We start from the raw sequence: 27,140 nt of genomic DNA on the forward strand, positions 1-27,140 counted from the left end.
TCCTCGCCACTTCTTTCTCAGCTTGAGAGGAGATCCAGTTTCTCCCTCGGCGCTCCGCCACGTCTTTTTCCAATTTGCCGCGCCGTCGTCGTCGTCGAATAAAGATAGCGCCTCGGTTGCCACGGGGACGGCAGATTAGCAGCAAAATCTAGCCCGCCGTGTGAAGCGTTCCTTTCTTAATGAGGACATTCTTGCCGCTTGCTGGAGATTGGCCTTATTTTAGCAACGGCTCAATTTGACACAATAATGATCTTCTGTCTATTGTTTGCGCATTTTTCACAAAGAGAGAGAGCGACTTTTAACTTTTATTTCAGTTTTCTCTGGTCGATTGTCATCTGAAAAATGGTGATGTTGACAGATGCCTATTTTGCCTTTTGGACGATTGTTACTATTATTCATGTTTGTTGTTGGTCTCCCAAAAATGCGACTTATATTCCAGTGTGACTAATGTGTTATTTTTTAAAAACAGGCTAAATGTTAACATAAGATGTTTACAGGTTTCTAGACGTTTGTGGTCAAGGCGACAATAACTAAAAGATAAATGGTACGCTCAGTCAACCGATGAAAAAATGATGACTAATATAAATACGGTGCATTTACTAATTATTCACGAAGAGTGCTTCATGTATTTAAACTCAGCGCACAGAAATTAAGATGTTTTTTAATTCATATAGGAAGAAAAAAGAACAAAAAACATCCGACAAAATACAATAGTAGTACCTTATTTCCATCAGACTATTGCAGATGTGTTTTTAAAAAATGCCATTCTTGCCGCCTGCTGGTTGTGGACGAAAAGTAGAACTATATGACACAGACAGCAGACTAATTGTAATAAGTCATGTGACTAAAAAATGATGGGATGCTGGTAGACTTATTGTTCAACAGGAACCACTTCCAGAAGAATCTGCAAGCTTCTGTTCATAGAATCTACAAGAGAGAGGAAGAAAAACTGCTTGAGCCTGTGCTGTGTGTGAACAGGGGTGCTAGACTCTAGACTCCTAGAGGGATCCTATCCAGTCTCTTTTCCATGCCCCCCCCCCCCCCCCCCCCATCAACACACCTGAATCCCATCATCAGGATCGTTATCAAGTTCCTGGACGGCTTGCTGATGAGTTGATCATTTGGTTTAGGTGCGTTGGAGAAGGTAGACGTGGAAAAGAGACTGGATGGATGGGGACCAGAGTTTGGCACCCCCGCCTTAAAACTTAGTGGTAGGCAGGCACTTATTACCTAAAGCCTTTTGTAACCATTTGGGCCTCCAATTGTCGTACACAAAGACGTAGTAGGCCGGGATGCCCGTCAGGGAAATGGCAAATCCGATGCCCGTGTTGACCGGGTCGGAGTACAGCGAGAGGAAGACCATGAAGAAACAGGTCAGGCTGAACACCAGCGGGATGAAGATGGGCACCTGGACGGGGAGCGCACAACCAAAAGGCTCACGTCAACCACCGGGTCGTATTGACAATTTTGTATTTCGTGCCGTCTTTCTCGTCGTTGGGGACCCTAACCCAAACCCTTCCCATACTATACGATATGTATTCGAAAAGGAAAAGTAGAACATATGTATTGTCCTAACAGGCTGCCAAATACAATAGTGTCGAAAGCAAAAGTTCCAAAAAGTGTCACCCGTCATGTTGGAGCTTATTTCTACCCTCTGATAACAATGTGGATAAAATATCACAAATTGTGTCAATAATTTTAAAAGTGTGTGTGTGTGCGTGTGTGTGTGTGTGTGTGTGTCATCATTTACCTTCAACCTGTACTAGGGACTAAAAATGGAAATGAGCCCTCGGCTACAATCTTACATATTTACATATGTTGATTAATATGTAGTGTGACTTATTCAATAAATCAAAGTCAAATACTAACCTTGAAGGGACGCGGGAGGTCGGGTCGGGTGTATCGAAGATAGACCAGACCAAGTACCACGACGCCAATAGATAGCCAACGTAGAAAGCTCATGAAGTTGAGCAGGCTATAGATGTCCCCCAGAAACAGCTGGAGCATGGTCATGGGGTACTGCACGCAGATTTTGGAAAAACATTTTAGGGCAAACCCGCTTTTGGGCCGGGATTTTATCCGCTTTGTTTGGTTTTGAGGCTCATTTTCCTTCCCATTTTCATACCCTCGGCCAATTGCTCCCCTTATAGATCATTCCCTTTATTAAGCCATAACAAAAACGTACAAATGCAAAGCGGCACATAGGGTTAGCACGTCCGCTTCACGGACTAGAAATGCAAGTTTGAATCCCCGCAGGGTGAACTGACCAGTATGAGGACGGCAGGAATCGGAGTGTTTCTGCGGACGTGAATCATGGAGTAAACTTGGGGTAGTTGTCCTTCACGTGATGCCACCAAGAACATTCTGGACAACGACAACAACAAAAACATGCATGGGCAAGTCATCCAACGGATTTGTTTACTTTCTGCACAAGCGGAATGCAACATGAACGGACGCTATTATACTCCAGTTTGAATTCCATTCAGGAGAGCCAATGCTTATCGAAACTTGCCCGATGGCGTGGCGCAAAGCCATTTCAAGGCCTGACATTGTTTGTCAGGGATTATTTGGTCAACGCCTACTAAATGGCAAGTCCATTCCAATCAGATCATTAAAAAAAGATGGTGTTGGATTTATTCTGGGATGTTTTTCTATGTTCATTAGGCATTTTAATTGTATTAATGCTATAAATTAATTTGTGCTTTATGTTGGGACCAAATAAGACACTTTCCCCCACAGCTGCTTTCGAGGCCAGTTCATTGTTTTCAGGACTATTGACTTAACAGAAACACCTTGTTCCAGGCCAAGGATGCTGATCTACAAGGGACTCATAAATTGCTTTGACTGGGACGCCGGCAGTTTACCTTATAAAGAAATTATTATGCTTATACTGCAAATTCTTACTCAGGTGTTTTGGTTTCGATCTAATGTGAGCAGTTGTTTTTTGACCTTAATGGTGTTATTCGGTTAGCTTATGCAATTGTTTTGAATCAGATTACATTAAATGTTTTGAGTATGTCGCGACTAAATGGACAGAGGAGGATACCGTTTTTCAGAATCCTCCTGGATGAAGACCAATCGGGAGTGATTTTCCTTGCAAGTTGTAATCAGTGTATGTTAAAGATGTCTTCCATGTTAATTAAATTGTATTAATGATTAATCCATCAGATGGGTTCCTAAGAATCATTGGGCCAATCGTCCTTGCTTGTTGACAGAAAGAAGGCAGGTGGTGAAAAGTTTATGGATCCACCGATTGATGAGTGCACGAGAGCAAGAAAGGTTAAGGAAAAGGTACCTGGAAATGACCAAGAGGCAACCGTTCATGGAGCCGTAGCACGACAAGGCCACAAAGACTGGCACTGCAAAGGAAAAATTCCCCATCAACTTCTTTGCAAACGTCTGCGAATAAGGAAACCACGTTGAAACGGGGAAATCCTTCATCGCCGCTCCTTTCCGCCGGCCCTTTCCGAGCGCGCCACTTTGATCGACGGGAAGTCGAAAGCGACCGGAGTCGTCGAACGTCCGCTGACGTACGAGCAAGTACGGGTCTGGAAGATGGTTTTATTACCACAGCCACCGCTTCAGAGGCCAGGATCTCCTCCACGGACATGACGGTGTGATAGGCGACGTTGGTCAGCACGTAGCAGACGGATACAATCGCCATGGAGATGCAGATAGCCAAGGGAACCGTCCTGGAATAAAAGAGCGTGTTCTTAGAGCCGTGCATCCAATTGGACCTGGACGCATCCATTTTTAAGTCTTGGATAGATCTTTTGCTCAGATTCCCCACATGCGGAGAAGAAGAAGAAAAAGCTGGCCTTTAAAACAAAGGAAACCTCAAATTATAAATGAGGTTGTGAAAAAAAAATAGCAGCTCAGAGAAGCTAAATATGCAAATCACGAACTTCCGAGAACAGAGAAAGGAAATGACTGACATTTTCTACATACGGATATGTGCTAAAAACTTTAGAAGAATTCTGAATGAATTGAAAATAATGATGCAGCATGTATAAAAAGGTGGGAGTTAAACTCACCTCTCCGAGCGATCCACTTCCTCTGTGACAAAATTGAGGTAGAACCTGCAAAAGACACGAGTTTTAAACCCAAAAGCACATCTGCTCAACCCCATACAAATCAAATGGACACAAATTGGGATGACGACATGATGCAAACTTCCTTTGGATTTTCAGATTTTAATTTTAGACCATTTGTAAAAAAAGAGTCTATGACAGAAACCTTGCACCTTCTACGCAGCTCAACGTTTTGGGGAAAAATCCCTCGAAGAATTCTTTCGGTATTTTGGAACCTACCAGCCGGAGTACGCGTACATCCCAGAGTACAAGGCCAGAGGTAAAGTTGACACCTTCACGTCGCTGAGCTCAAAGGAACTCTCAAAGTTGTGCGTCTCCCCTAGACACATAGAAGAAATCAATCCAATCTACTATATTTCAAAGACGTAAGAAAAATAATGCCGACGGAAAGGGTACTCGGATGATTCGCCTAAAGACATTTCGCCGACGCACGTTTGACAGACGGACAGGTCGCCGAATGGACGCTCCGCCGAACGTTCATTCGGACGAACGGCCGTTCGGCCGAATACGTATTTACACAGCATTTTTACTTGGAAAAACAACAAAGAGGCCAATTTGAACGATAAACGTGGCCCTCCTCAAACGGCAGCAAAAATGATCACACGGTTGCTAATTTTGCCCAAAATCAATCATTTGGGGGATTTTTGCAAAGTAGGATTAAAAAAGAATCATCCGGTCACGGACGGGGTCGGAAAGCGACAATGGAACCCCCACAACTCTAAGAAAATCCAAAGAACAATTGGACCTCTTGGAAGAAGTCAAACCTTGTACATTCCCAATCATCTACTAGAGGACACGTCTAGAAGGTCCGCACCTGAGAGCTTTCAGGTGCGACGGCCCCTCAAGGGACGGGACAAAAGTAGACGGGACGCGAGTACGCCGTGCTCTGAAACTTGCCGAAACTTGGCCTACCTTTGAACAACTGGTAGAGTCCGGGAACGATGATGGTGGCGATGGCCAGCAGCTTGGAGATGGTGAAGAAGATTTGAATGCGCGCCGTCCACGTCACGCTCATGCTGTTGGTGAACATGACGGAAGCTAGGGAAATGACAAAAGAGTCAGGTGACGTCCGAGCGCCCGCGAACGCCAGCGGATTGCTCGAAAGCTCGATGGTGTTTGGGTCTGGGTTTGTCTGCCGTCGCCGAGCAAAGCGATGTATCTACAGTTATTTTGATATTGTGAAATGTTGAATAGCATACATACTGAGACCAATGGCTGTTACCAGTTTGACAGCAGCAGGTGAAACATCACAGGGCATGAAGAAGGGTTCCAGAATGTATTGTCCGAAAGCCAGACTGATGACTGCCATCCCGGCAGGCCTGTTTGTACGCAAAATGGGCGGAGCCATATCAATAGGATGGTTACTAATGTCATCAGATTTAAAAACTCTTGCACACGGACGGACGAAGACATGTTAAAACAACTTCCATCCATCCATGGTCAAGGTTGAGGGGTGCTGGAGCCCTAAACTAGTAATTAGGATCTCTGCAGTCATCTTTACAATATTTATATATACCGTATTTTTCAAACTTTGCTGAGCCTGCCACTAATACTGTGACGCCCCCAGGCTATAGGCTATATATATACATACATATATATATACATATATATACATATATACATATATACATATAAATATACATATATACACATATATATACATATACATATATATACATATACATATATATACATATATGTATACATATATACACATATATATATATATATATATATATATATATATATATATATATATATATATATATATATATATATATATATACATATACAGGCTATATATCTGAAAATGCTAAAAGCCTTGCATTATTTTCTATTTTCCTATTCTTACCTGAACCTTTGTTTGTTCTTGATTTCTAATTAAAAACAATTAAAATGCCCTACCAAAAATGCTGCATACTCCAATGCAGCTTTTTTTCCTCCTCTTATTGTAATTGGCTGGTGCGACTTAAAGTCCGAAAAATATGTTGTATAGTTCGACAAATGTAACTGACTAATATTAAATCACAGATTGATGATGGATTGGATTACAAAGAAAATGACAGGGAAAAAGTTACCATGACCTTAGCTCGCTTGACCTATAGAAAAGTCTATCTATCAACCCAAAATACATTTTTACCACGTATGGAGCCGTGTTCTTCACGAGGCTCCTCTTTGTTTTCGTCGCCGTCGTTTGTTTTGCCTGCTTTTTTATTGAACGAAGATAGCCCGATTCTAGCAAAAAGCGGCTGACTGGAGTATTCCGACAAGGGTGTTTATACAGCTTGGTCACGCATAGACACGCATACGACACGGAGCCTACAAAACGGATGAATCCGTGTCAGTCAAGGTCCACTGCTCCAGAAAGCGGGAGGAAAAGGGGGGGGTGGAGGGAGAAACAAACATTGGGATGAAAAGATGGCGGGGGGACGGCTGTTGCCATTTAAATAAGATTGGAGTTGGAGTGCAAATGATTTCATGAAGGGACCAAACTATACATTTAAATAGAATGTAAGATTATAGCAAAAGGCTCATTTCCATCTTGACTTCACTTGGGCAGGTTGATGTTAAAAACACAACATCAATAAAGCAACAGTTGGGAGGAAAAAAAGAAGATAAAACAGGGCAAAAGACTAGAAAACAGCATAGAACTTTGTGGAGAAGCACCACCAATTTGGTCATACGCAGCTGGGTATGATGACAATTAGGCTTTTGTCAAGTCAATGATGATGACAAAGCCTATGTCTGATTATTATTATTATTATTAGAAATGATGAGATATACACAAATATTACAGGTCTAGGCAGTGTTGGGATGATTTTTTTTTTAAAACCCTTGAGGACAATGACCTTTCTGCCAATTAAATGAATGGCAAACTGGATGAAATATTAGTACCTGATAGCGATGAGATCCGTCCATAGTTTAATAAAAGCCAAATGTGGACCGAAAGCCTCCAGTAAGTATGTATAATGTCCACCGGATTTCTTGATGCAAGTTCCCAGTTCAGCATAGGACAAGGCTCCTACAGGAAAAACATTGCATCCAGGTGAGCAAAACGACTTTTCCCCACACATAGTACATATTTGCTTTTTATGGCCATAAAGTGGATACATTCATAATTACAACGCTGTTTTAAAAATCAGTATCGTGCCTTCATTTCATTTCATTAAAATGAAACAGGGAAAAAATCTATAGTATGTAACTTTTTTCCCTGTATCATTTGAATTCGTAATACATTGAGTGGCAGGTGTCCAGCCAATCATTGGATACGATGCATCCACGCTACGCAGCCAATCACAGCATTGACAATGTTTGTGCATGAGGCTAAAGCTAACTCGGCTAACGTGTACGTGTTTCGTCGACTCCCGAAGCCAGCGTTAAAGAGAACGGTGCATCTTTTAAGTTAGAATGGCTGTCGGAGTATGTGCAAATACAAGAACAAGCGTTCCAACTGGGAGGCATCTTTTGTTTTTCGAGTGAGAAAGTTTTCTTCTGCAAAACGTGCAGCGAAGCTAAAGTTGTGAGCGAGTTTTCTGGACTCAATGGTTGCCAGACTTCCTCTAGGACAGACGTGACAAATAAGGTAAGTCAATTTGTGCATATTCTAGTGCCATCTATTAAGATGTTTTATGTATGGTTATTAATCATTAAGGCGGCCCGACAGATGGGTGGTTAGCGCGTCGGGCTCACAGTTCTGGGTTCGAATCCAGGTCGGTGCACGTTTGTGGAGCCTGCATGTTCCCCCCGGGCCTGGGTGGGTTTTCTCCAGGTACTCCGGTTCCCTCCCACATTCCAAAAACATTTATGGTAGGCTGATTGGACACTCTAAATTGCCCCTAGCTATGAGTGATTGGTTGTTTGTCTCATTGTCCCTATTGAAGTTCGAACAACAAATACTCTGGCCCGAAATCAGCTGGGATAGGCTCCAGCACCCCCACAACCCTAAACTTGGTGATACTGCTGAGTGGCCATAGCGAGCACTTCTGATGTTGCTCACAACAGGTGGGTTGTCTTTATGCCCAGATATATGAAAAAAAATAGAGGGAACATTGGGGCAAAAAAGAAAAAATGGATTTTTGTATTTAAACTAGGCTTTAGGCTCGAGTCTCGTTTTTAACTTTATACTGCCTCCTTGTGGCCAAAGAGGAACTTGCGTGCATAATGCGTTCATCCGCCTGATTTGAAATAAATAAATAATCGATAAATAGAGCTCCATGCTACGTCGCTATCAGGTTTAATGATTAATGATACATGTTTAATGAATGACAGAGAAGTAGAACTTTAAAGTAAAGAGTCAACAAGAACATCAACAAACCCAGTGCTGATTGTAAATATCTGTAAAAGGTGTGTTATAAAAATAAACCACCGCCACAGGTATCAGAAAATAAATTTTCAAAATTGTTACTGCCCAAAAAAATCATTTTGTCATTTTTTTGTGACGTGCCTAAATGTTGTAAAACTTACCGTAGGCTCTAGATTGCATTATGAAAAACACAAAAGAAAAAAATACATAGATAAGGCATGAGAGTATAAATTAGATTTTTTGGGGTGGGGGCAGTTTTTTTAATTGATCAGAAACTAAGAATTATTAATTATCCATCACCATCTAAGTCATAGCAAAATAGAGAACAAGGTCCAAAAAAAGGCACCTGTTCATGTCACATACTCACATTTTTTTCAGATAAGGATAGCCCCACGCCAAAAAAACATCACAAGCTGTTGGAAGTCAAATTGAAAACAAAAAAAAGACAAATCTAAAAGTGGAGCGTAGGTCGCAAATGTGCGACCTCCTGCTGCTGACTACACAACAGCAAAAGGTTGCATCATGATTTCCCCGATGAAAGAAGGGAGAGATTTTTCTGAATGAAAGTCATTAGAAATTTGAAAAGGCCTCTCTTGGCTGGTGATCTGACGACCGACTTCACGACGCTCCTCCGTTGGAACCCGGGAGAGCGCGGTGACGTCGTCCGACCGGTGCCACTTACCAAAAAGCGAGAGCACGCCGCAAACGATCCACACGATGAGAGACATTCCGACGCTGCCCGAGTTCTTCAGGATCCCTTTGGGAGAAATGAAGATCCCGGCGCCGATAATGGTCCCCACGATGACAGAAGTCCCCGAAAGTAGCGTGACTTTCTTCCCCAGTTGAACTCTTTTCTCCTTTCTCTCCCCCGGGGGAAGCTCGCGGCATCCATACTCGTCTTCCCTGGCGTCCCCGGCGGCCGAGCGCTTCATCTTTCAATGGCAAGTCTCTTTTGGTGAGAGGACTTGGTTTTTTCCAAGACACTTAGTCACTCACGCAAACAAGTTGAGGCATTCGCTTTGCGACCATGCTGTTACAAAAGCGCATGGAAATTCCAGGGAGGGCGGGGGCAAGTACTGCCCCCACACTCCCCCTTTACTGCGAGCACATTATCATTCATGCCAGCTTGCCATTATGTGCCGTGACGCCTGCCGTGCATGCTTAGGCAGGCTTTATTACGGCGGAAAAGGCTTCCCTGTCCATTACGAGTATTGGTCCTGAAAAAGAAGGGTTTTCTTAGCAGTTGGTGGAATGACAAGGATAAAAGGTCATCCATCACATCATCAAAAAAGTAATGTTTCTTTGTCGTCATTAAGAAGAAAAAAAAAGAGTAGCTCCTTTTGCTTCCTGACAATTTGTTAATGATTCAATTTTATGACTCCTAGTTTTCATATCCAAATGAAGGCGTGCATTCGTGAACGGGTGCATAACAGTAATACTTTGTTTATCCCGGTTAATAGGTTCCAAGCATCCCAGGTGAATAACAAAGGATATAGGGTCCATGTTTTTATGGTGTCTATTTATGATTATTTGGACTTTTAAAACTGTGTACTAGTATTTAAAAGACTTTTTATGTATATATATTTATCGGATCAAGCCGCCATGTGGTGAATCCGCAAAGTGGCGAGGTATTACTGCCACTTCCGTTTTTCACTCTAATTCAGGCGTCAATCAGGAAAACTCATATGGGCCATATTTATTATGATAACGATTGGCCCACCGGGTCTGTCATTTGAAGTTTTTTTTTTTTTAAATGTATATTGCCTGCCCTCCGCTGGCCAAAATAATTTGGCAATTCATCTGCCCTGAAGAACCCAACACTACTGCAACATGGATGGCAAAAATAGAGAAGCAGAACAGAGATTGAATTTAAGACCAAAGTTTGACTTTATTCCAGGATGGAAATAGTGCTTACTTTTGTACAATATGTATTCAAATGAACACATCATGCAAGAGAGAATGAAGGCTCAATTTTTTCCTATGACCGATTACAAATCGGAAACAGAAAATGATTGGTCCCCGTTTTTCTCATAGCCAACAAAAATAAATAAGACTCGTTTTTTTTTTTAATTTCCCGAACCTAGAAGAAAACTAGATGGCAAAAATGTCCATACACCCTCTTTTGTAGTGAACGCTAATACGTGACTTTGTTATAAGATAAACATTTTCCAATGGCAGATCCACGTGTAGAACAGCAAAACAGAGTACAAAATTTAAATTTAAATATGACATTAAACTGAAATTTCAATATGACATTTCTAAACTCATCTTATTTTCTGAACCACTTTATTCTCTTTAGGGTTGCAGAGGGTGCTGGAGCCAATCCTAGCTGTCCCCAGGTGGGGGACGCCCTGAATCGGTGGCCAGCCGATCGCAGACTTAAACTGAAATTTAAGTATGACATTTTTTTAACTGAAATTTAAGTATGACATTTTTTAAACTGAAATTTAAGTATGACATTTTTTAAACTGAAATTTAAGTATGACATTTTTCAACTGGAATTTAAGTATGACATTTTTAAACTGGAATTTAAGTGACATTTTAAAACTGAAATTTAAATATTACATTTTTTAAAAGAAACCAGGCGGCCACATGTGAGAGAATCCAGCTATTCGCAGAGGTATGTATAAATAACGAACAAAATAGCTCGAAGAAAATAAAGGACAAATAAAATTAATGTGAGATTTAAAAATTAAGGGGTTGGGGAGAAGAAGAAGAAAAAAAGCCAAATTTGATTTTTAGCCAGCCAAATTCTGGTTTCTGGCGGGCGGCTTCCGGCCCACGGGCTTTAGGTTTGTTAACCCCCCCCTATCTTATGCTCTCTCCCCAGAAGCTGATGTCACAAATGAGCGACAAATGATCGGAAGGGTAGTGAAAGGAAGGTAGTCGGTCGGGACCTATCTGCTCTTCGCCGGGAATGTCCAGCAGGCCGTCCACCCTCAAGGCGCCCCGGCTGTACCAGATGTAGTCCAGGGTGCCGCGGCTCTCGCCGCTGGGGCGGATCTTCCAGCTGGTGTAAGGCGGCTCCGTCCGTCCGTCGGCGCTCAGCAGTTTGTACGCCGAGTGCAGGCCGAGCGGCGAGGCTCGGAAGCGCCGGTGGACATCCTCGGAGGGCTCGGCGTTGAAGTCCCCGCACACCACCAGGGGGTGAGTCCTGGCCGCCGACAGGCCCCCCAGGCGCCGCAGCAGGTCGGCGCCCTGCGCGCTGCGCAGCCTCTCCCAGCCGCTTCGGGCTTTCAGGTGCGTGACGGCCACGCACAGCTGCCGCCCCGTCAGCCGGCACTGGAGCACCTGCGCGATGGCCACCTGGTTGGTGGGGATGGCGGCGGCCGACAGGCGCAGGTGGGCGTGGCTGCGCGGGGAGAAGCGCGAGCGTCGGTAGAACAGGGCGCAGCCGTCCGGCCCGTTGTTCTTCTCCACGTCCAGGCAGGGCGAGCGGGGCTTGGCCAAGAAGCTCCCGTGGTAACCCAGGCCGGCCATCACGGGCTGGAAGGTGTCGTAGTAATGGTCCACTTCCTGGAGACAAACCACGTCGGGGCGGCGGGTGAGGATCTCCTCCAGGATCAGGTACTTCCTCTCCTTCCAGTTGAGGGCCTCCAGAGGACACCGGACGAATCCGTCCTTCCCTTCGCCGAGTGCTGTTAAATGGGAGAATGCTGTAATATTTAATAAATATACACTTTTTGATAATTGTACTTGTGTACTTGTATTTCTGTATAGGCGCGAAAACACGTATTGTGCTAGTCACAATGGCGGTGATCCTACTTGCCGGTTTTTCATTTATCGCGGTGTGTGTCATATTCATTATTGCCACAAGAGGGCAGAGCATTCTCCCGATTCAAGAAAACTAAATTCGCTACTTTCCAAACATTACAACACCACAGTAATGATCATCAAAGCAGCAAAATTGAATTTGAAACTTTCTAATTAAATGCCTGGTAGTAGTATGACTGGTTATATTTGTGTGCAATATTCATTGTTGCCACAAGAGGGCAGAGCATCTTCCCGATTCAAGAAAACAAAATTCACCACTTTCCAAACATTACAACACCACACTAATGATCATCAAAGCAGCAAAATTGAATTTGAAACTTTCGAATCAAATGCCTGGTAGTAGTATGACTGGTTATATTATGTGCAATATTCATTGTTGCCACAAGAGGGCAGAGCATCTTCCCGATTCAAGAAAACTAAATTCACCACTTTCCAAACATTACAACACCACACTAATGATCATCAAAGCAGCAAAATATATTTTGAAACTTTTTCTAATCAAGTGCCTGGTAGCAGTATGATTGATTATATTTATGTGCAATATTCATTGTTGCCACAAGAGGGCAGAGCATCTTCCCGATTCAAGAAAACAAAATTCACCACTTTCCAAACATTACAACACCACACTAATGATCATCAAAGCAGCAAAATTGAATTTGAAACTTTCTAATCAAATGCCTGGTAGTAGTATGACTGGTTATATTTATGTGCAATATTCATTGTTGCCACAAGAGGGCAGAGCATCTTCCCGATTCAAGAAAACTAAATTCACCACTTTCCAAACATTACAACACCACACTAATGATCATCAAAGCAGCATAATATATTTTGAAACTTTTTTTCTAATCAAGTGCCTGGTAGCAGTATGATTGGTTATATTTATGTGCAATATTCATTGTTGCCACAAGAGGGCAAAGCATCTTCCCGATTCAAGAAAACTAAATTCTCCACTTTCCAAACAACATTACAGCACCACACGAATGATCATAAAAGCAGCAAAATTGAATGGTGAAGCTTTTTTTTCTAACCGAATGCCTCAACTTAACGGATGATTCGTTGCAGGCCAAAGTATACCGTACACTTGCCGAAGAATCGTATCTTGCCTCGCTCTCGCCAAATGCACTAAAGCGAATTATTCAGAGGTGGAAAAAAAAATTGGAGCGACACATCTCTCCATACATTGCTAAAAGTGATTTGACAGGCGATTGATTACCTTGCGCAAGTATGTTCCACTGCATTATTCGAACGGAGGGGCCGAGCCGGTGGCCGGAGGAGGATGGGTCTTCCTCGGGACGGATCAGATTTCTGCGGGGCCTGGTCGGACGACTCTGTAGGACCTCCTGGCACTCTCTGAGCAGCTGGTCTGGGTCAAGCACGCTCAGGTCCTCCTGCTCCAGATGCTCCACTCTTTGCTCCAAGGTGCTGCTGCTCAGAGTCTGGGCCAAGGCACTAAACGGCCTGCTGCTCTTGGCACCCATTGGACAGGCTAAAGAACAAATGAATATGTAGACACAGATGTTTTTAGTCGTGGTTTTTAGCAGGAACCCGGTTATGAAAGTCCTTGATTGCCTAACCACAAAATTATCCTAATAAAAGCCTTCTATATGTCGACACATTGAAATTCAATGTTTTACTTTGCTACTGTATATACAATGGCACACACACACACACCAAAACAGAGTATACAATACAACACACTAATAATTAAGGTCATGTGTGGTCAACGTCTCAATTGTTAAAGGTTTCAAATTGCTAAATAAGACTTTTCCCCCCAGCTTATTTAATTTAAGGACTTGAATGTTACACATCAGCTTAAATCTGTTGCGTAGAAGCGTCCATTGTGTCAGGAGATTCTCATTACATAAGAATTTCCACAAAGTGCCATTAAAAAAACACCACTGATAACTAAATTACTTACTTGTATACTTGGCCATATATCTGGCATCTTAGTTGTAGGTTGTCTCTTTTATTGACATTATGTTATTCTTCTAACATACATTGGGTGGTCAAGTTTAAAATAGCAAAACCTATCAAACTGTTTTTTGATCTAAACATATAGATGCAAAATCCTATTTTTCTCCTGTTTTTCACAGGCTTCACACCTGATCCAATGTTTACTGTTTTTCTATTAGCAGTGAATAGGAAAACCAATTTCAGACTTTTATAATTCAATTTGGATCGCAAGAAGAGTATAATTTACCTTGGTGGAGACTATTGGATCCTACCAAATAAAAATGTAACTTTCATGAAATCATGTCTGAATAGTGTAATAATTATGTGAACTGCAAAGTTAAAAAAAAAAAAAAAGTAATCCGGGTACAAGCAGTAAAATAGTAGCATACACATCATCTATGTACAAGTCACGTGAAGTGGACGGCCCCAATAATTACTCTGCTTATAAAAACAAAATCCTTCAGGCACTTCAAGTTGAAAAATAAATACATTTTCCCCAACAATAAAGAAGTTTTTCTCCATTCCTTCAGCTGCAAAAAAATACGAGCATATCCAATAACACCATGTGGAATTTGAGTCCAAAATAGTCTTGGCAATATCTTTATAAATACAATTCTTTTAAAAGAAACAAATATTGGCAAGGACAAATTACCTGACACAACTCCCGTAATGGATGTCCCAGCCGACTTGACTTGTAAAGCACTTTTGTCCACTCCCAGGTTATCACGCCGGATCTCCGCGGCAGGTTTGACGGCAGGAGCCGGTGAAAATGCTCTTCTGCTCGGACTTCCCTCCAGCGATGACATACACATTTGGTTCAGAAGAGTTGAATACCGCCGAGTTAAATTCATGATTCAATCAACTTTGTCAGACAACTGACACAATGACAGCGTGTCACGTTCTAGCGAGAGAACAATTTAGCGATTCAAGCCCCAAATGACGTGCGTTCCCCAAATTACCTGTTGACTCATGATTATGACAAAGTTCGACAGAAAGCCGGCGAGTGTTACATCATATAGGGCGAACGGAAGCTCGGGGGGGCCCAAACGAAATCGGAAATCCGATTTAGAGTTTTAAATTGGCAAATAAATCATTTTAAAGTCACCATTGGTCGCAGGGCCTCGTGTTGTAGTCCGTCATTATTTTTTACATTGTGTTCGATTCGCATATTTTATTTCAAACAACGTTTGCAACAACGGAGTTCCCCTCCGCGACATGTTGGAATGAACCATAATGACGCAGGCTGGGGGGGCGGGACCTTCGTCACGCGGAACAGTCAACTGCAACGTCTCGCCGTTGTGGCAGAGCCAATTAGAAAGAGAGTTAGGACACTCCCATAGAGACCAGTTAGAATACGATTTTACTTCCGGGTTATGGAGCCTCGAATAGCTCAAAATATGGCTTCGTTCATATAGATAATATTTGATACAGATGATTAGAGGGAGAAATGAAAAAAATCTCCTCTATTCCTTATATGTGAAATATGAGTTACTCTGTTACTGCCAAGTTTGACCATATATTGGCTATTACAGGGACTATGCCTAAATGATGTCAAAGGTCAAGTGCTCAGGTCATAGGTCAAGTACGTGAGATTCAGGCAATAGAAGTTTATGTACTAAACATTCGAGTTAAGACATAGATTGATATGTGACTTCAAAAAATGAGTCCACCACATTAATATTTCATACCGCTTATCCTCACAAGGGTGACCACATGTTCTCGTTCACCGATGACACCAATCATTAAATAAACAAGTGATTTCTTCAGTCAGTCGTTTATTTGTTCTGCCAGGACTTCCCGTTTGCGCACTAAACAAATAATTAACGAATGAAGCTGCTTTCAGTCAGCCAGTGATCGGTGGTTCTGCCAACCTTCCCATTCCCGCATGAGCCGCCCAATGAAAGAGTTTTTTCACTCAAGTCATTGTCTGCCATCTTAGAGACTTTCCATGGCGTCTTTTCTCCCCCGTGCTAATAGCTAATATGGAAGCAAACCACAAAAAAAGCATAAAGATGTAAAATAAAGTTAAATAGAAAAATATGTTATTTCAAAAAGGTAGGCGTCTCTAAGCATAAGGACACATACGCATAGCATTAGAAGGATTCGGTGAACTTCTATTTTATACAAATCTTTTAGTGATCGTAGCCTGGCTAGCATAGACTTGAGTCTTCATTATCCGAGCGGGCCGAGGTTGTTGAAATGTTGTCCAGCGGAAGGGGCCATTGAACTTGACAAAGTCTCATTCATATATTCAAAACCAATCCATTATTGTTTATCTAAAAACTCCGCTGCACAATCCATAACGGCTTCACCCACATTTTGCCGCTGTGATGATAAGGCGAAAGCCAATTCATTTCATCAAAGCACTTTTTTTTGTTTGAAATTGTACAAGAAGTAACATAAGTATGTTTGAAATGTGGTGCACAAATCTCTATTTTTGTGGGGGGTATAAATGTCTTGAGTCCCTTTTCAGTTGCAGCTTTAAAAAAGCAACATTTTTAATAGTGCAGGGGAAAAGGCAGAAGTCTCGGGAAAGGAATAAACGTGTAAAAGAAAGATGATGTCAAAAGAACAAACTCAACCTAAAAGAAACATACCTGTGTATCAAAATGCTTTGTACATTTCCATTTACAGTCTTAAGTTGATATGGCGTGTTCACCGCCAACGCCACTTGATTCATTTGCATTCTAAGGCTGCCCTTCTTACCGGAGCTCCCGTCGTCTATTCACCTCATAATTTCGCCAGTGCGACAGGTAGGGTAGGGAGGGATCTAGGTAAGCTCCTGCAGCATTTACAGTCTGTCACTAGAGTTCAGGCTCCTCCTCCTCACGAAGCCGGGCTTTCGTCCGCCACCGCCGCCGGGAGACCGGGGAGGGACGTCGCCTCCGACGAAGTCGCTTGCGCCTGACTAGCGGACCACTTCTTGAGCTGGGTGGGACTTTGGATAGGTTTAGCCAGGATGAGCTGCGGCAGCGGCGCACCCGTCGCTAGGCGGACAGCGGGGGCGCCGGTGGACTTTGCCAGAGTCTGAGCTAATTGCGTGGCCACGGGTTTGGCATGGATCAGCTGGGTCAGCTGGCCCGACGAGTTGGCCTGCATGAGCGTGGCCAGCTGGTTGGCCGGGATGGTGATGATTGTTATTTTCTCACCTGCTTTGGAAGCAGACGGGAGCATGGTGGGCAGGGTCTGGATGACCAATTTCTGCGGCGCACCAGCCAGTGTGACGGGGGCTCCGCCGGCGGCGCTGGTTAGGATGGAGGAGGAGTTTAATGTCACTTGGCCCAGAGAGTTAGTCATGACCATGGGCATGGCGCGGATGGGCCTGTCGGAGAAGGAAAAAAAGAAGACTCAGTGCAAAGATAGCCAGCGCTAACGACTTTGCTCTTTTTCAATATGCATGCATAGAAGCTTATAATGGTGGGTTTTTTTGGCTCCATTTTTTTTCAGAAGAGCGAGACCTGGCAGTGCTGCTGTTTGGGATGATAGTGACGTAGGTTTGCTGAGTTTGGAAGGCGGCGACCGGGTTGGCGCCCAGGATCTCAGAAGCGTGCTGGCCGGACAGCACGTCTTCCCCTTCGTCGTCATCCTCGATGACCCGAATGTTCTTTGGCATGTCTTTGAATTGGTAGGCCAACCTCTGACCCTCCACCTTTGCCAGGATGCCGCGCTGGTAATAATACCTGCACGTGAACACACTGGGTTTACTCCAACGTATCCCGCGCGCTGGCCGGGTATCGGGCTTTTAGGTGGCGTCGCGTTGGCTGACCTCAGGGCTCGGCCCATTGTTTCGTAATTCATATCGGGCTTATTCTTGTGTTTTCCCCAAAGTTTGGATACGGCTTTGGAGTCCACCAACTTGAAGATGCCTTTTTCCCTCTGCATCCACTTAATGTACTTCGGACATGTGTTCTTGTCCTGCAACAGCTCCAGCAAAAACTCCCACAGGTAAGTGGTGTTGCCTAGGAGAAAAACATAGCGGCTCACATTTGGAAAAGCACCCACAAAGTTGCCACAAACGTAAATATTTTGATGGTAAACAATAAAGACAGACGGGAAGTCATCAAAACAGAAACACCATTTTTTTTTACCTTTCCCTTCCCTTTGTCTCTTTTTAATCCCCAGTTCAAAGGAGCCATTGGATGTAGGTTGGTGCATCTTTGTTTTTCGTCCACCTAGTATTAAAAGAAAAAAAGAAAATAATAATTTAACAGACAATTCCACTGCAGGAGCAGAAAAGTGGTGGACACTGACCTCCTCTCTTCTTTTTGGAAACAGGTTCACAATCAGGCGGGATGGGGAAGGGTTCTTCCTCCTCTATGGGCCCACACTCTGTAGAAACCTCCACCACAGTCTCCATCATCACGTCCTCTGCTGGAGGCAATTCAAATAATATTCCTCATCGTCACGGATAAATGCAGTCACGTGAAACTAGTCACGCTAACAGCTAACGTAATGCGAGTGTTGTTACCGGTGTTGCGGTCTTGCAAGCCTCCCGGAGACTCCATATGCAGAAGAGCTTCCGCTGCTTCAAATGTTTTATCAAAACACACCATGTCCTGACTAGAAATCTCCACTAAAAAAAAGACAAGAGGATGTGGCATTTCAGAGAACTTCATCCAACTACCAGACCTGAAACACTCAAACACACTCCTGTTATCGTATTTTTCAGACTGCTAATCGCACCTGGGCTAAAGAATACGCAAGGCGGAGTAAAAAAAAATAAGTACAAAGTGCATTTTTGTCAGGGCCATTTTATGATTTGACTGACTTACTGCCATTAAAATAAAGCATTTAGACCCAACACGCCGTGCATTCCAGAATATGGGCACAGCGATGTAATATTAAGAAGCTAAATGAGTTGGAAATGGCTTATTTTGCAATACGATCTCACCCGTCTCCGTGACAACCTCCTGCTCCTCGGCCACATCCTGCATCAGGTAGGTGTCGTCGTCGTACACCAGCACCTGCGCAGAGTAGCACTCCTCCACTTGGGCGCTGGCCACCTCCTCCACAATGACGGCAGGAGAGCCATCCTCCTGGATGGCCACTTCCGTCTCGTGACCTCCTTCCACAATCACCGCCTCCACCTGCTGCTGAATGACCTCCTCCTGCTGCTGAATGACCTCCTCCTCACCTTCTCCCACGATCACCGTCTCTATCTCCTGCTGAATGACTTCGCCATCTTCCTCTTCCTCGGTAGCCTGCTGCTCACACTGCAAGTTGGTGAGATTGAAAAAAATGGTGGTTTCCTTGCTCGACTTCAACGTGACATTTATGCACACAATTAACAAGACTTATTGGTTTAACTAGTGCGTTTTCCAGCCCTATAACGCAAAAACGCTGAGGAATGTCATACTTGTTGAGGCTCCTCCACCATGGTGACATACTCCACTATATTTCCTCCTCCATCTGACACCACCACAGAAGTCATCACTCATTCCTTGGAAAATAAAAGTTAATGAATAGCACAATTCATCACTCAACCGTAACATCGGTATAGCCTAATTTAAGATTTAAATACATAGACAAAGAAAAATGTCAATATTTTCCAGGATTTTGGCGTGGCCAGTGGCTCAACCAAATAATGTGGGATTGGTTGACAACATGGCAACTTTACCGAATTTTCATTATTTCATTATATAAAGTGGATAAAAACATAGATAAATAGATGAATAGAGCAAACGTCAATTAAATGGTAACTCCCCATAAATATATACAGCTAGCGCAGGGGGGAAATAAGTAAAAAGATTTGGATTATTTGCGTTTGTGCATATAATTTGATAGTAGCTACCACGTTCATACACGTTACTTCATCATTAAGCAATAACAATAATGACCATAATTCTATGAATTGCACTTTTTGGACGCCCATCACAAATGCATACATACAGCGGAAGACCCCATGACGGGTGAACGGTGTTTATTTAAATAAAAAATTCACATTTGTCGACGGAGGAGTTGATTTATTAAGAATTACGTACGATCACAAGTCCACAAGCTCCGTATCAGATAGTTCCGAGTGCGTCGCAGGCTAATGTTTACTTTCTGTGCGCGGTATTGCAACGCGACACTGAGCCAAAATGAGAAAATACTTTGTCCACGAAAATGTTTTGTCCACTAAGATACGATTGCTAAAAAACGGCATTTGTTGGCTGAAACATTTGAGAAAAGACGCGTGTATTAGTTAGGTCTGCAATTGCATTGACAGGAAAAAGTAGCTCATGTAGCATTAGCCAACTAGCTGCACTCTAGGAGAGTTACCGTTACATAGGGATAAAGGTTCTTGATTCCCAAGGGTAACAAAATACTTTATTTGTGGAATGAAGACAAATGATTGCAAGCCACTGATGTGCATTTAGTTTCATCTTACCTTGCTTTTCGGTGCAGTCAAATACGACGCGCCACGGCTAATGCTAGCTGGGCCTGATTTAGCCGTAACTTGACTGGTCAAAAAAGGAAGAGTTGGGAGGAAGAAAACCAATTGCACGTTTCCAAAACAATAATTTGTAAATCCAGTCACCGTCAAAACAGTTCGCTGCTGACTCTTCAAATCGTGTTTGAGTCCCGATTATAAAGTCGCGTGCATGCCGTACGTGTGTTTTGATCTGGGTCGATTGTAAGCTAGCTAGCTAGCATGTAGCTTTCCGGCGCGCAGTCTCGTAAACTACACGGAAACTGCGGGTCAAAGCGTCGACCGCTATGACGTTACCCGGACGCGATATTAGAATACAAATGCAAATGATAGCAGTCCCTATGTGCAGAAATGTACAGAAAAGCTCCCGAAATGGGAGCTGGGGAAAAAAACCAATTTAAATGTAAAAAATAATAGCTGCGACAGTAAATTAACTATCAATTAAATACATACAGGGGAGACCAGGGCATGTTGTCACAATTTTTATATTATATATAACTGGAAAAAGCTCACACACACATGAATATATGTTTTATATATAACGTGGTATTTACCCTCTCCGAAATCGCGTTGCCCCTGACAAGGATAAGTGGTGTTGAAAATGAATGAGCAAAGACAAAATATTTATACATAGCTCTTTTTAATGTCATATGACCCAATTTAAATTATATTAGTGGCCTAATGTTTTGCTTAGTCAACATACTGTATCTTAAATGTCTAGAATGAAAACAGGAGAAACAATTGAGGTAGTTGTCTGCTACTGGGTCGAACTGTTTTCCCTTTCTTCTACACTGCATTGTTGCTTCTAATAAAGGTAAAAAGAAAGGTAACATCTGGATAGGAATGGTACAGTAAAACAAGAACACTGCTGTGACAATAAAGTGAAATTCTGATGGTGTATATCGTGTAAACGTCCCGCCCAGAATGAATACTTTATCATTTTAAACATGTATCACTGTTTAAAAAACAAAAATGCAGCCGATCTGACTAAAGTGGGCTGCCAAGCGAATGAAGCAATGCATCTACAACGAATTGGAGTGGTTCAACTAAGAGTTGATGCGTGCGAGTGGATGTGAGGGTGAGCTTTGAAAGCTAAGCAAGCCATTTCTACAGCATTAACAAATCCCAAACTGTTAACAGTGCCGAAATATGACAGTGAAGAGACGCACATTTGACCTAAAGACAGCACAATGCTCCTGAGGTTTCAATTCCCTGACAGATACAAAACATCCTATACATGTAGTAAGTAGTATGTACTTTTTGTTTGCAGAGATGACTTGTGTATAAAAATAAAAGCTCCAATTTAGTGTCCTATTCTCCCAGATGGTTTGTGACTATTCACTAGGTATTTGAGCCTATTATTCTTAGGCTGTGTTTGAGATATATAATAATAATAATAACGATTGCATATGGCGTAGTGTAGTGTTGTCCTCAGAATGGTCAATGGAGAACACCCCTCTATCCCATTTGTGCATTTTATGGATAAAAAAGGCACATTCCTCTTCTCCTGCTCGTACACAGGAGCCATCATTCCGAGACCATTTGCTGTGATGGAGGAGACAAATACAGAGATGAATATTTTCCAGCTTGTATAAGTACGATATAATTCCTTATTACCACTACGACGCAAGGTATCATTCCAAAAACAAACAATTTTTCAATCAGGTCTTACTTAGACCAAGCCAATGTATGAAAAAAGTGTCCTTTGTACAGTACCTTGTTTGAATTTACTGCATTTGGATCCTAAGAACATGTCGATTATCCTGCGGAGCACAATGTCAACATTGCCGTTAGTTTACATTGACCAAATGGCAGTGACTGATTTTTTTCCCATTAAATTGCAAGCCATTCATCACAGCATTGATTCTCGAGTGCCATTTATCGTTTTACTCAACACTAGAATCGTTCAGTTTGATGTATTTTTTTAAAGTCCCGATGAGCTTCAATTTTGGTGAAAACACAAACAAATGACGGCATCGAATCTTACTTTCAACAATCAATGCAATATCCAGTAAGTACCTCATCTTCTGGTCCAGGGATGATTCTTCCACTCAACGGCGCCACTCCGAGCACTTTGGGAGACTTATCCGCCTTGGGTGTTCCTTCCAAAACCACAACAATGTACTCTTGCTTGGGATCTTTTTGCACACTTTCCTCTACCGGTGAGGGAGCAGGCTCCAGATTTGCTTCTTCTGTTGGAGGAACATCCTCAACTACCGCTTGGACTTCAACCACGGGAGCAATCTCTGCAAGGACTGCGACATCTTGAACCACTACTGTAGGAACAGTTGGGGACTCTTCGCTTGCCGACAAACACTCTACACGCGCCGGGGCCTCTTCGGGTGTCGGTTCTTCCACCACTGGTGCAGCTTCTACAACCGCCAGGGCCTCCTCAACCACTGGTACAAGCTCCAGTGGGACCTCTTCCATTGGTGTTGAGGCCTCCTCCGCTGGCAATGGGTTTAGCGCCGTAAGTTCTACTTGTATTGGGTCATCCACCGCCGTTGCCGGAGCCTCCAAAGATGCCGGGGCCTCCTCGACCGGTGGGGCTGCCTCTGCAGATACCAAGGTCTCCTCACCTGCGACAGTTGAGAGCACTGGCTCAACAACTGGCGACTCCTCTACTGCTGGGACCGCTTCTACCGGTGTTGATGCCTCTTCCACTAGCTGCGAGTTTATGACCTCCAAAGATGCTGAGGCCTCCTCAACCGGTGGGATTTCCTCTGCAGATACCAAGATCTCCTCAACAGGTGGGGCTGCTTCTCCAGATACCAAGGTCTCGTCAACTGCTACAGCTATGAGCACTTTATCAACAAGCGCTAGCTCCTCTACTGGTATTGGGATATCTTCAACCCCTGGTGCAATGTCCCCTAGTTCTAGACACTCCTCATCTGCTCCTGGGGCCTCTTCCACGGGTGGTGCAACCTGCGACGGTGTCGGGGCCTCCTCCTCCAGCGGTGCAACCTCTGGAGGAGGCTCAACTGCCTGCTCGACCACGGGTAAAGCTACTATTAGCGTCGCTAGGGCTGCTTCCTCATCCACCGTCGCCACTTCTTCGTGAACTTCCGTTATCTCCGGCAGAGGGCAAGGGGTCGGCACCACTGCAACATAAAATCCAGCCACCCCAACATCAATGACGCTCACGTTCTAGATCGTCGTGTTCGGCTCATTGGAGATTGCTAGCCGAGGTGAGAGCCTATCATTCATTTTGCGTGGTGGCTGGAACCCAGGGGTGCTGGAGCACGTTTAACTCTGAAATTTGGACCACAGCTACCTCTGACGCCGCGGCACGAAGGCAATTTCGACAAATTGATGACAATGGTAAGCATTGATGAGATAGCAGCTTTATTTCCAATCCAATATACAGTAAGTGTTCACAGTTACAAGGATAATTCTCAGCATGGAAGTACTGTTGTTAGCTACGACCATATCCAAGGAATTGACGCAATTTTTGCACTCCCCATAGACCTTTCAGCAGGCGTTAAGTTCAATTTAGAGCCATCTTTTTACGAACGTGTGCGTGTGTGTGTGTGTCCCTTGAGAATGGGAAAGGACCCGAGGCCTCGGAGGTAGCTGTGGCCTCCTAATCGGAGGAAGTCATACCGTTGCTTTCGGGGTCCTCGGGAGCAACTTGTTCCTCTGCGGCTCCGGCGCTCTCCTCAACAACTTGGACCACTTCTTGGGCAACCATCTCCACTTCCCTCTCCTCCGCCACCTCGGCGACGACCTCGTCGCCCTCGACAACCGATTCCAAAACCGCGTCCGACACGCTATCGGCGGCTATTTCGGCAGCAACTTCCTCGCTGGCTTCTTCCGCTGATCCCTCTTCATCCCCTACGACACAAGGACCAGATTACATCACGGAATGCCGTGCCGATTGATAAACGGACATTTGCGCTAGTGCCGGGCAACACGGAACGAACGGAAGTGAGCGAAGATCGGCCGGATCGTGCTAACCGTTAGCCACGGTGTACATTTTTAATGATTTGCCGAAAAGATTAGAAAACGGTTCACGACAGCTTTTTTGTTTTGAATTGTCCTGTCATCCATGTAAATGTCATCAAGAATTACATAAAGACAATATCATATGTAAACAGTCGTAGAATGAAATTTGGGCACAAGTATAGAAATATCTACTAGCTTCGTACATAGTAAAAGTCTCTTACTATTCAGCCGTGTCACCCGTACAGAGATATAAAAATACAAATATCAGGTTGTTGGTAAACGATATCGCCCAGCACTAACCAAACCGGCCTCAGTGAAGAGACAGTTGGTTTAAACCTTGAATCTGGACATGCGGGGTTCAAAAACAGCCTGTAACGCAATGAACAAAGCCACATGCTCATGACTATTTTCAAATCAAATAATTGTGAAAGTGCTATTAGGAAGAATGTTCTTCCTATTTAACTTTTCAGAACTGAATGTGAAAGGTGGTGTGAAGCTGAGCCCGTTGCAAATCAAAAAATACACTTTTCAAACTCCAAAATAACCTCAGTAAAAACAGATTTCACAACATAAAGCGCATGCAAGCATAATGGAGACAAGGCAAGAAAGAACAAAAGGAAAGTATAGTATTTGCTCAATGAATGACAAAGTGGGATAGTTGAATATAGTTTCTTACCATTCCATTTTCAAGCTATCGGGATTTCTGGAAGTGGTGAAGGATTAGTGAGGACAAACACTCAGAGGAGTAATTGTGGAGGGATGGGGAGGGGGGGTCTTTGGTCCAACACACACTTAATAATCCAAGCTTGCCACCACAACTCCCCAATATCATGCCATCATATTTTAAAAATCATTCTTATTGATTAAAAGCACAATAATGTGGTCTACTTTTGCAGTCAAACGCAGGTCTGTGAATATATAAATGAGTATGTATCTCAGTTTTGGTGGTGCAGTTTAGTTGGGTGTCCCCAATTGTAGTATGTACGCTATATAGTACTTACCCTGAGGGGGCCATGGTTTAGGCGTCCATTCTTGCCTGGGCCTGGCTTTGATTTCATTAATGCGATCATTGAACCTGGCACTGTCAGTAGACACGGTATTGACGGCCTATGGAGACAAATCACACTGCGTTAGTGCGCTGTCATTTTGACCAAAACATTTATTTTCACAAATACATGGAGCACATTTACAATTATTACAAGGACAACTCGCCCCACTTTTTTTGACTGACATGCAACGGAGTCGAACAGATGACCCTCCATTGTGGCCAATTGGATTAAAAATAGCGAAATTGAAAATTCTACAACTCACATATGCCACAGCACCAACGAAAGCTCCTCCGCACAGCACAGCATAGACTATGTTTTCCCCAGAACCACCAGGCATTGATGACATGGGCCTCCTTTGCAAGCCTGGAAAAGCAGGGGAAAAGGGTTAAAAAATTAATTAATAAACAAAACAATAACATAAAACTACAATACCAAAGGCACGGACAGACGACTCTCAATCCACTGGTCACCAAGTCAACAATGCAAATCTTGTTAAGCGCTACAAGGCAAACTAAGACGAGTGACCTTGCCATAAAGCAACATGCACCAATGAGAAGTTGAAGAGTAGCTTTCTCATCATCCGATTGGTTATTTTCCTCGGCCACGGAGCTCATTTTTTTTCAACGATGTCATCATCCGTGCAATTTGGTGGGCTGAGCTAGGACATGGCACGCATGTTATTCGTAAAGCTGCTATAATCTCCCCTTCCTCCTCGAAATGAGAAAAGTCATGGATGTCTTCTGCAACACTCTTATTTTATTTAGTACACATATTTGTCTAGAAACAAGAAAAATGTGCTTAAAATGGGGAAAACCTAATTTTGGAGCCATCAGGTCAACGTAGGTTTCATTAACCTTGGAGCATGAAAAATAAACATTGGGCTCCAGTCACGCACATGTACCACGTGACCCTTGGTGGCCATCGTTTCTATAGCGTTGGGGTCAAGGTCAAGTAGAAACCAAGCGAATTTTACCTGACCCTTTAAATGACCTCGTAAATATTGTAAGCGTGCCAAAACAATCATATTATAGAACATGTCATCATCAGTGCTGTGGACGGGGATTCCTCCGGAACAACGTGTACTATTTCAACGGCGGCACGACACGCGTCCAAAACGACCGATTTAGTTTCGCTTTAGCTGCTTTAATGGGCTCACCATCCCGAGGCAACTTGAACGCCGTTCTCCTGGCTAGAGTTCCGCACCTTTGCCACACGGACCTGCAGGCAAACATCTCCGCGTTGCGTGATGTGGTGGATGGAGGGTGACTTTCTCGCAAGTGTCTTCCTTGGCTGCACGGCAACGTGACAAGGGGGCGGGGCTTCGCTCGTCCTCTTCTTCTTCTTCCTTGCATTTCCGGCAGACTCGACATCCGTGTGGCGTAACGCTGCCTTTCCCTGACATTGGTTTCGCTTTCCCTCAATTCTTCAGTTCATATTCGGCGCTTTGTTTCCAATTGGTCTATTTTAAAAGACTGTTTGATCAAATATTGGGCTACTTCGGACAGAATTTGGACAGTTTTTGTCGGGAAGCGTTTTGATTAGTTTGAAAGGAGCAAAATGGAAGACCGGTGGATAAATTTGGTACTGCAGCAAGGATTATTCAAGAGCTTTGG

At 43.5% G+C, this 27,140-nt stretch overlaps 4 protein-coding genes and 1 long non-coding RNA gene across 9 annotated transcripts; 1 reads left to right on the top strand and 4 right to left on the bottom strand.

Annotated features, from left to right (window-relative positions):
* Positions 1–645: 645 nt before the first annotated feature.
* slc7a11 (solute carrier family 7 member 11) lies at positions 646–9,421 on the bottom strand. Its single transcript, XM_077609235.1, has 12 exons — positions 9,077–9,421; positions 6,987–7,113; positions 5,295–5,410; positions 5,004–5,129; positions 4,311–4,410; positions 4,035–4,079; positions 3,569–3,692; positions 3,296–3,399; positions 2,268–2,364; positions 1,870–2,019; positions 1,231–1,408; positions 646–927 (listed from the first exon to the last, which is right to left on the bottom strand). Exons 1-12 carry the CDS (start codon positions 9,324–9,326, stop codon positions 872–874), a joined length of 1,473 nt encoding a protein of 490 aa, XP_077465361.1. The 5' UTR covers positions 9,327–9,421; the 3' UTR covers positions 646–871.
* LOC144082238 (uncharacterized) lies at positions 7,386–12,089 on the top strand. The gene is made up of 3 exons (XR_013303195.1): positions 7,386–7,674; positions 10,694–10,789; positions 11,225–12,089. It is a non-coding gene; the product is annotated as an uncharacterized LOC144082238 (long non-coding RNA).
* LOC144082237 (nocturnin-like) lies at positions 10,258–15,126 on the bottom strand. Its single transcript, XM_077609237.1, has 3 exons — positions 14,774–15,126; positions 13,382–13,654; positions 10,258–12,032 (listed from the first exon to the last, which is right to left on the bottom strand). The coding sequence occupies exons 1-3, from the start codon at positions 14,970–14,972 to the stop codon at positions 11,203–11,205; spliced, it is 1,302 nt and encodes a 433-aa protein (XP_077465363.1). The 5' UTR covers positions 14,973–15,126; the 3' UTR covers positions 10,258–11,202.
* Positions 15,127–15,879: 753 nt separating this feature from the next.
* On the bottom strand, positions 15,880–20,826 carry LOC144082753 (ETS-related transcription factor Elf-2-like). Of its 4 annotated transcripts, none has more exons than XM_077610150.1 (10): positions 20,642–20,825; positions 20,492–20,564; positions 19,478–19,561; positions 19,013–19,334; positions 18,590–18,694; positions 18,373–18,492; positions 18,210–18,293; positions 17,888–18,080; positions 17,580–17,801; positions 15,880–17,443 (listed from the first exon to the last, which is right to left on the bottom strand). In XM_077610150.1, exons 3-10 carry the CDS (start codon positions 19,550–19,552, stop codon positions 16,948–16,950), a joined length of 1,617 nt encoding a protein of 538 aa, XP_077466276.1. In that variant the 5' UTR covers positions 19,553–19,561; positions 20,492–20,564; positions 20,642–20,825; the 3' UTR covers positions 15,880–16,947. The 4 variants fall into 4 exon arrangements, with proteins under 4 accessions (XP_077466276.1, XP_077466277.1, XP_077466278.1 ...); XM_077610151.1 differs by having other exon boundaries at positions 20,715–20,798; XM_077610152.1 differs by having other exon boundaries at positions 18,373–18,489; positions 20,492–20,826.
* Positions 20,827–21,154: 328 nt separating this feature from the next.
* On the bottom strand, positions 21,155–26,876 carry mgarpa (mitochondria localized glutamic acid rich protein a). 2 transcript variants are annotated; one of them, XM_077609514.1, is made up of 7 exons: positions 26,684–26,876; positions 25,790–25,890; positions 25,480–25,585; positions 24,137–24,367; positions 22,553–23,634; positions 22,250–22,296; positions 21,155–22,078 (listed from the first exon to the last, which is right to left on the bottom strand). In XM_077609514.1, the coding sequence occupies exons 1-6, from the start codon at positions 26,757–26,759 to the stop codon at positions 22,261–22,263; spliced, it is 1,632 nt and encodes a 543-aa protein (XP_077465640.1). In that variant the 5' UTR covers positions 26,760–26,876; the 3' UTR covers positions 21,155–22,078; positions 22,250–22,260. The 2 variants fall into 2 exon arrangements, with proteins under 2 accessions (XP_077465640.1, XP_077465641.1); XM_077609515.1 differs by lacking the exons at positions 21,155–22,078; positions 22,250–22,296; positions 22,553–23,634; positions 24,137–24,367 and adding an exon at positions 24,374–25,181 and having other exon boundaries at positions 26,684–26,858.
* Positions 26,877–27,140: the final 264 nt, after the last annotated feature.

The sequence above is a fragment of the Stigmatopora argus genome, chromosome 9, assembly GCF_051989625.1.
Source record: "Stigmatopora argus isolate UIUO_Sarg chromosome 9, RoL_Sarg_1.0, whole genome shotgun sequence".
NCBI lineage: Eukaryota > Metazoa > Chordata > Actinopteri > Syngnathiformes > Syngnathidae > Stigmatopora > Stigmatopora argus.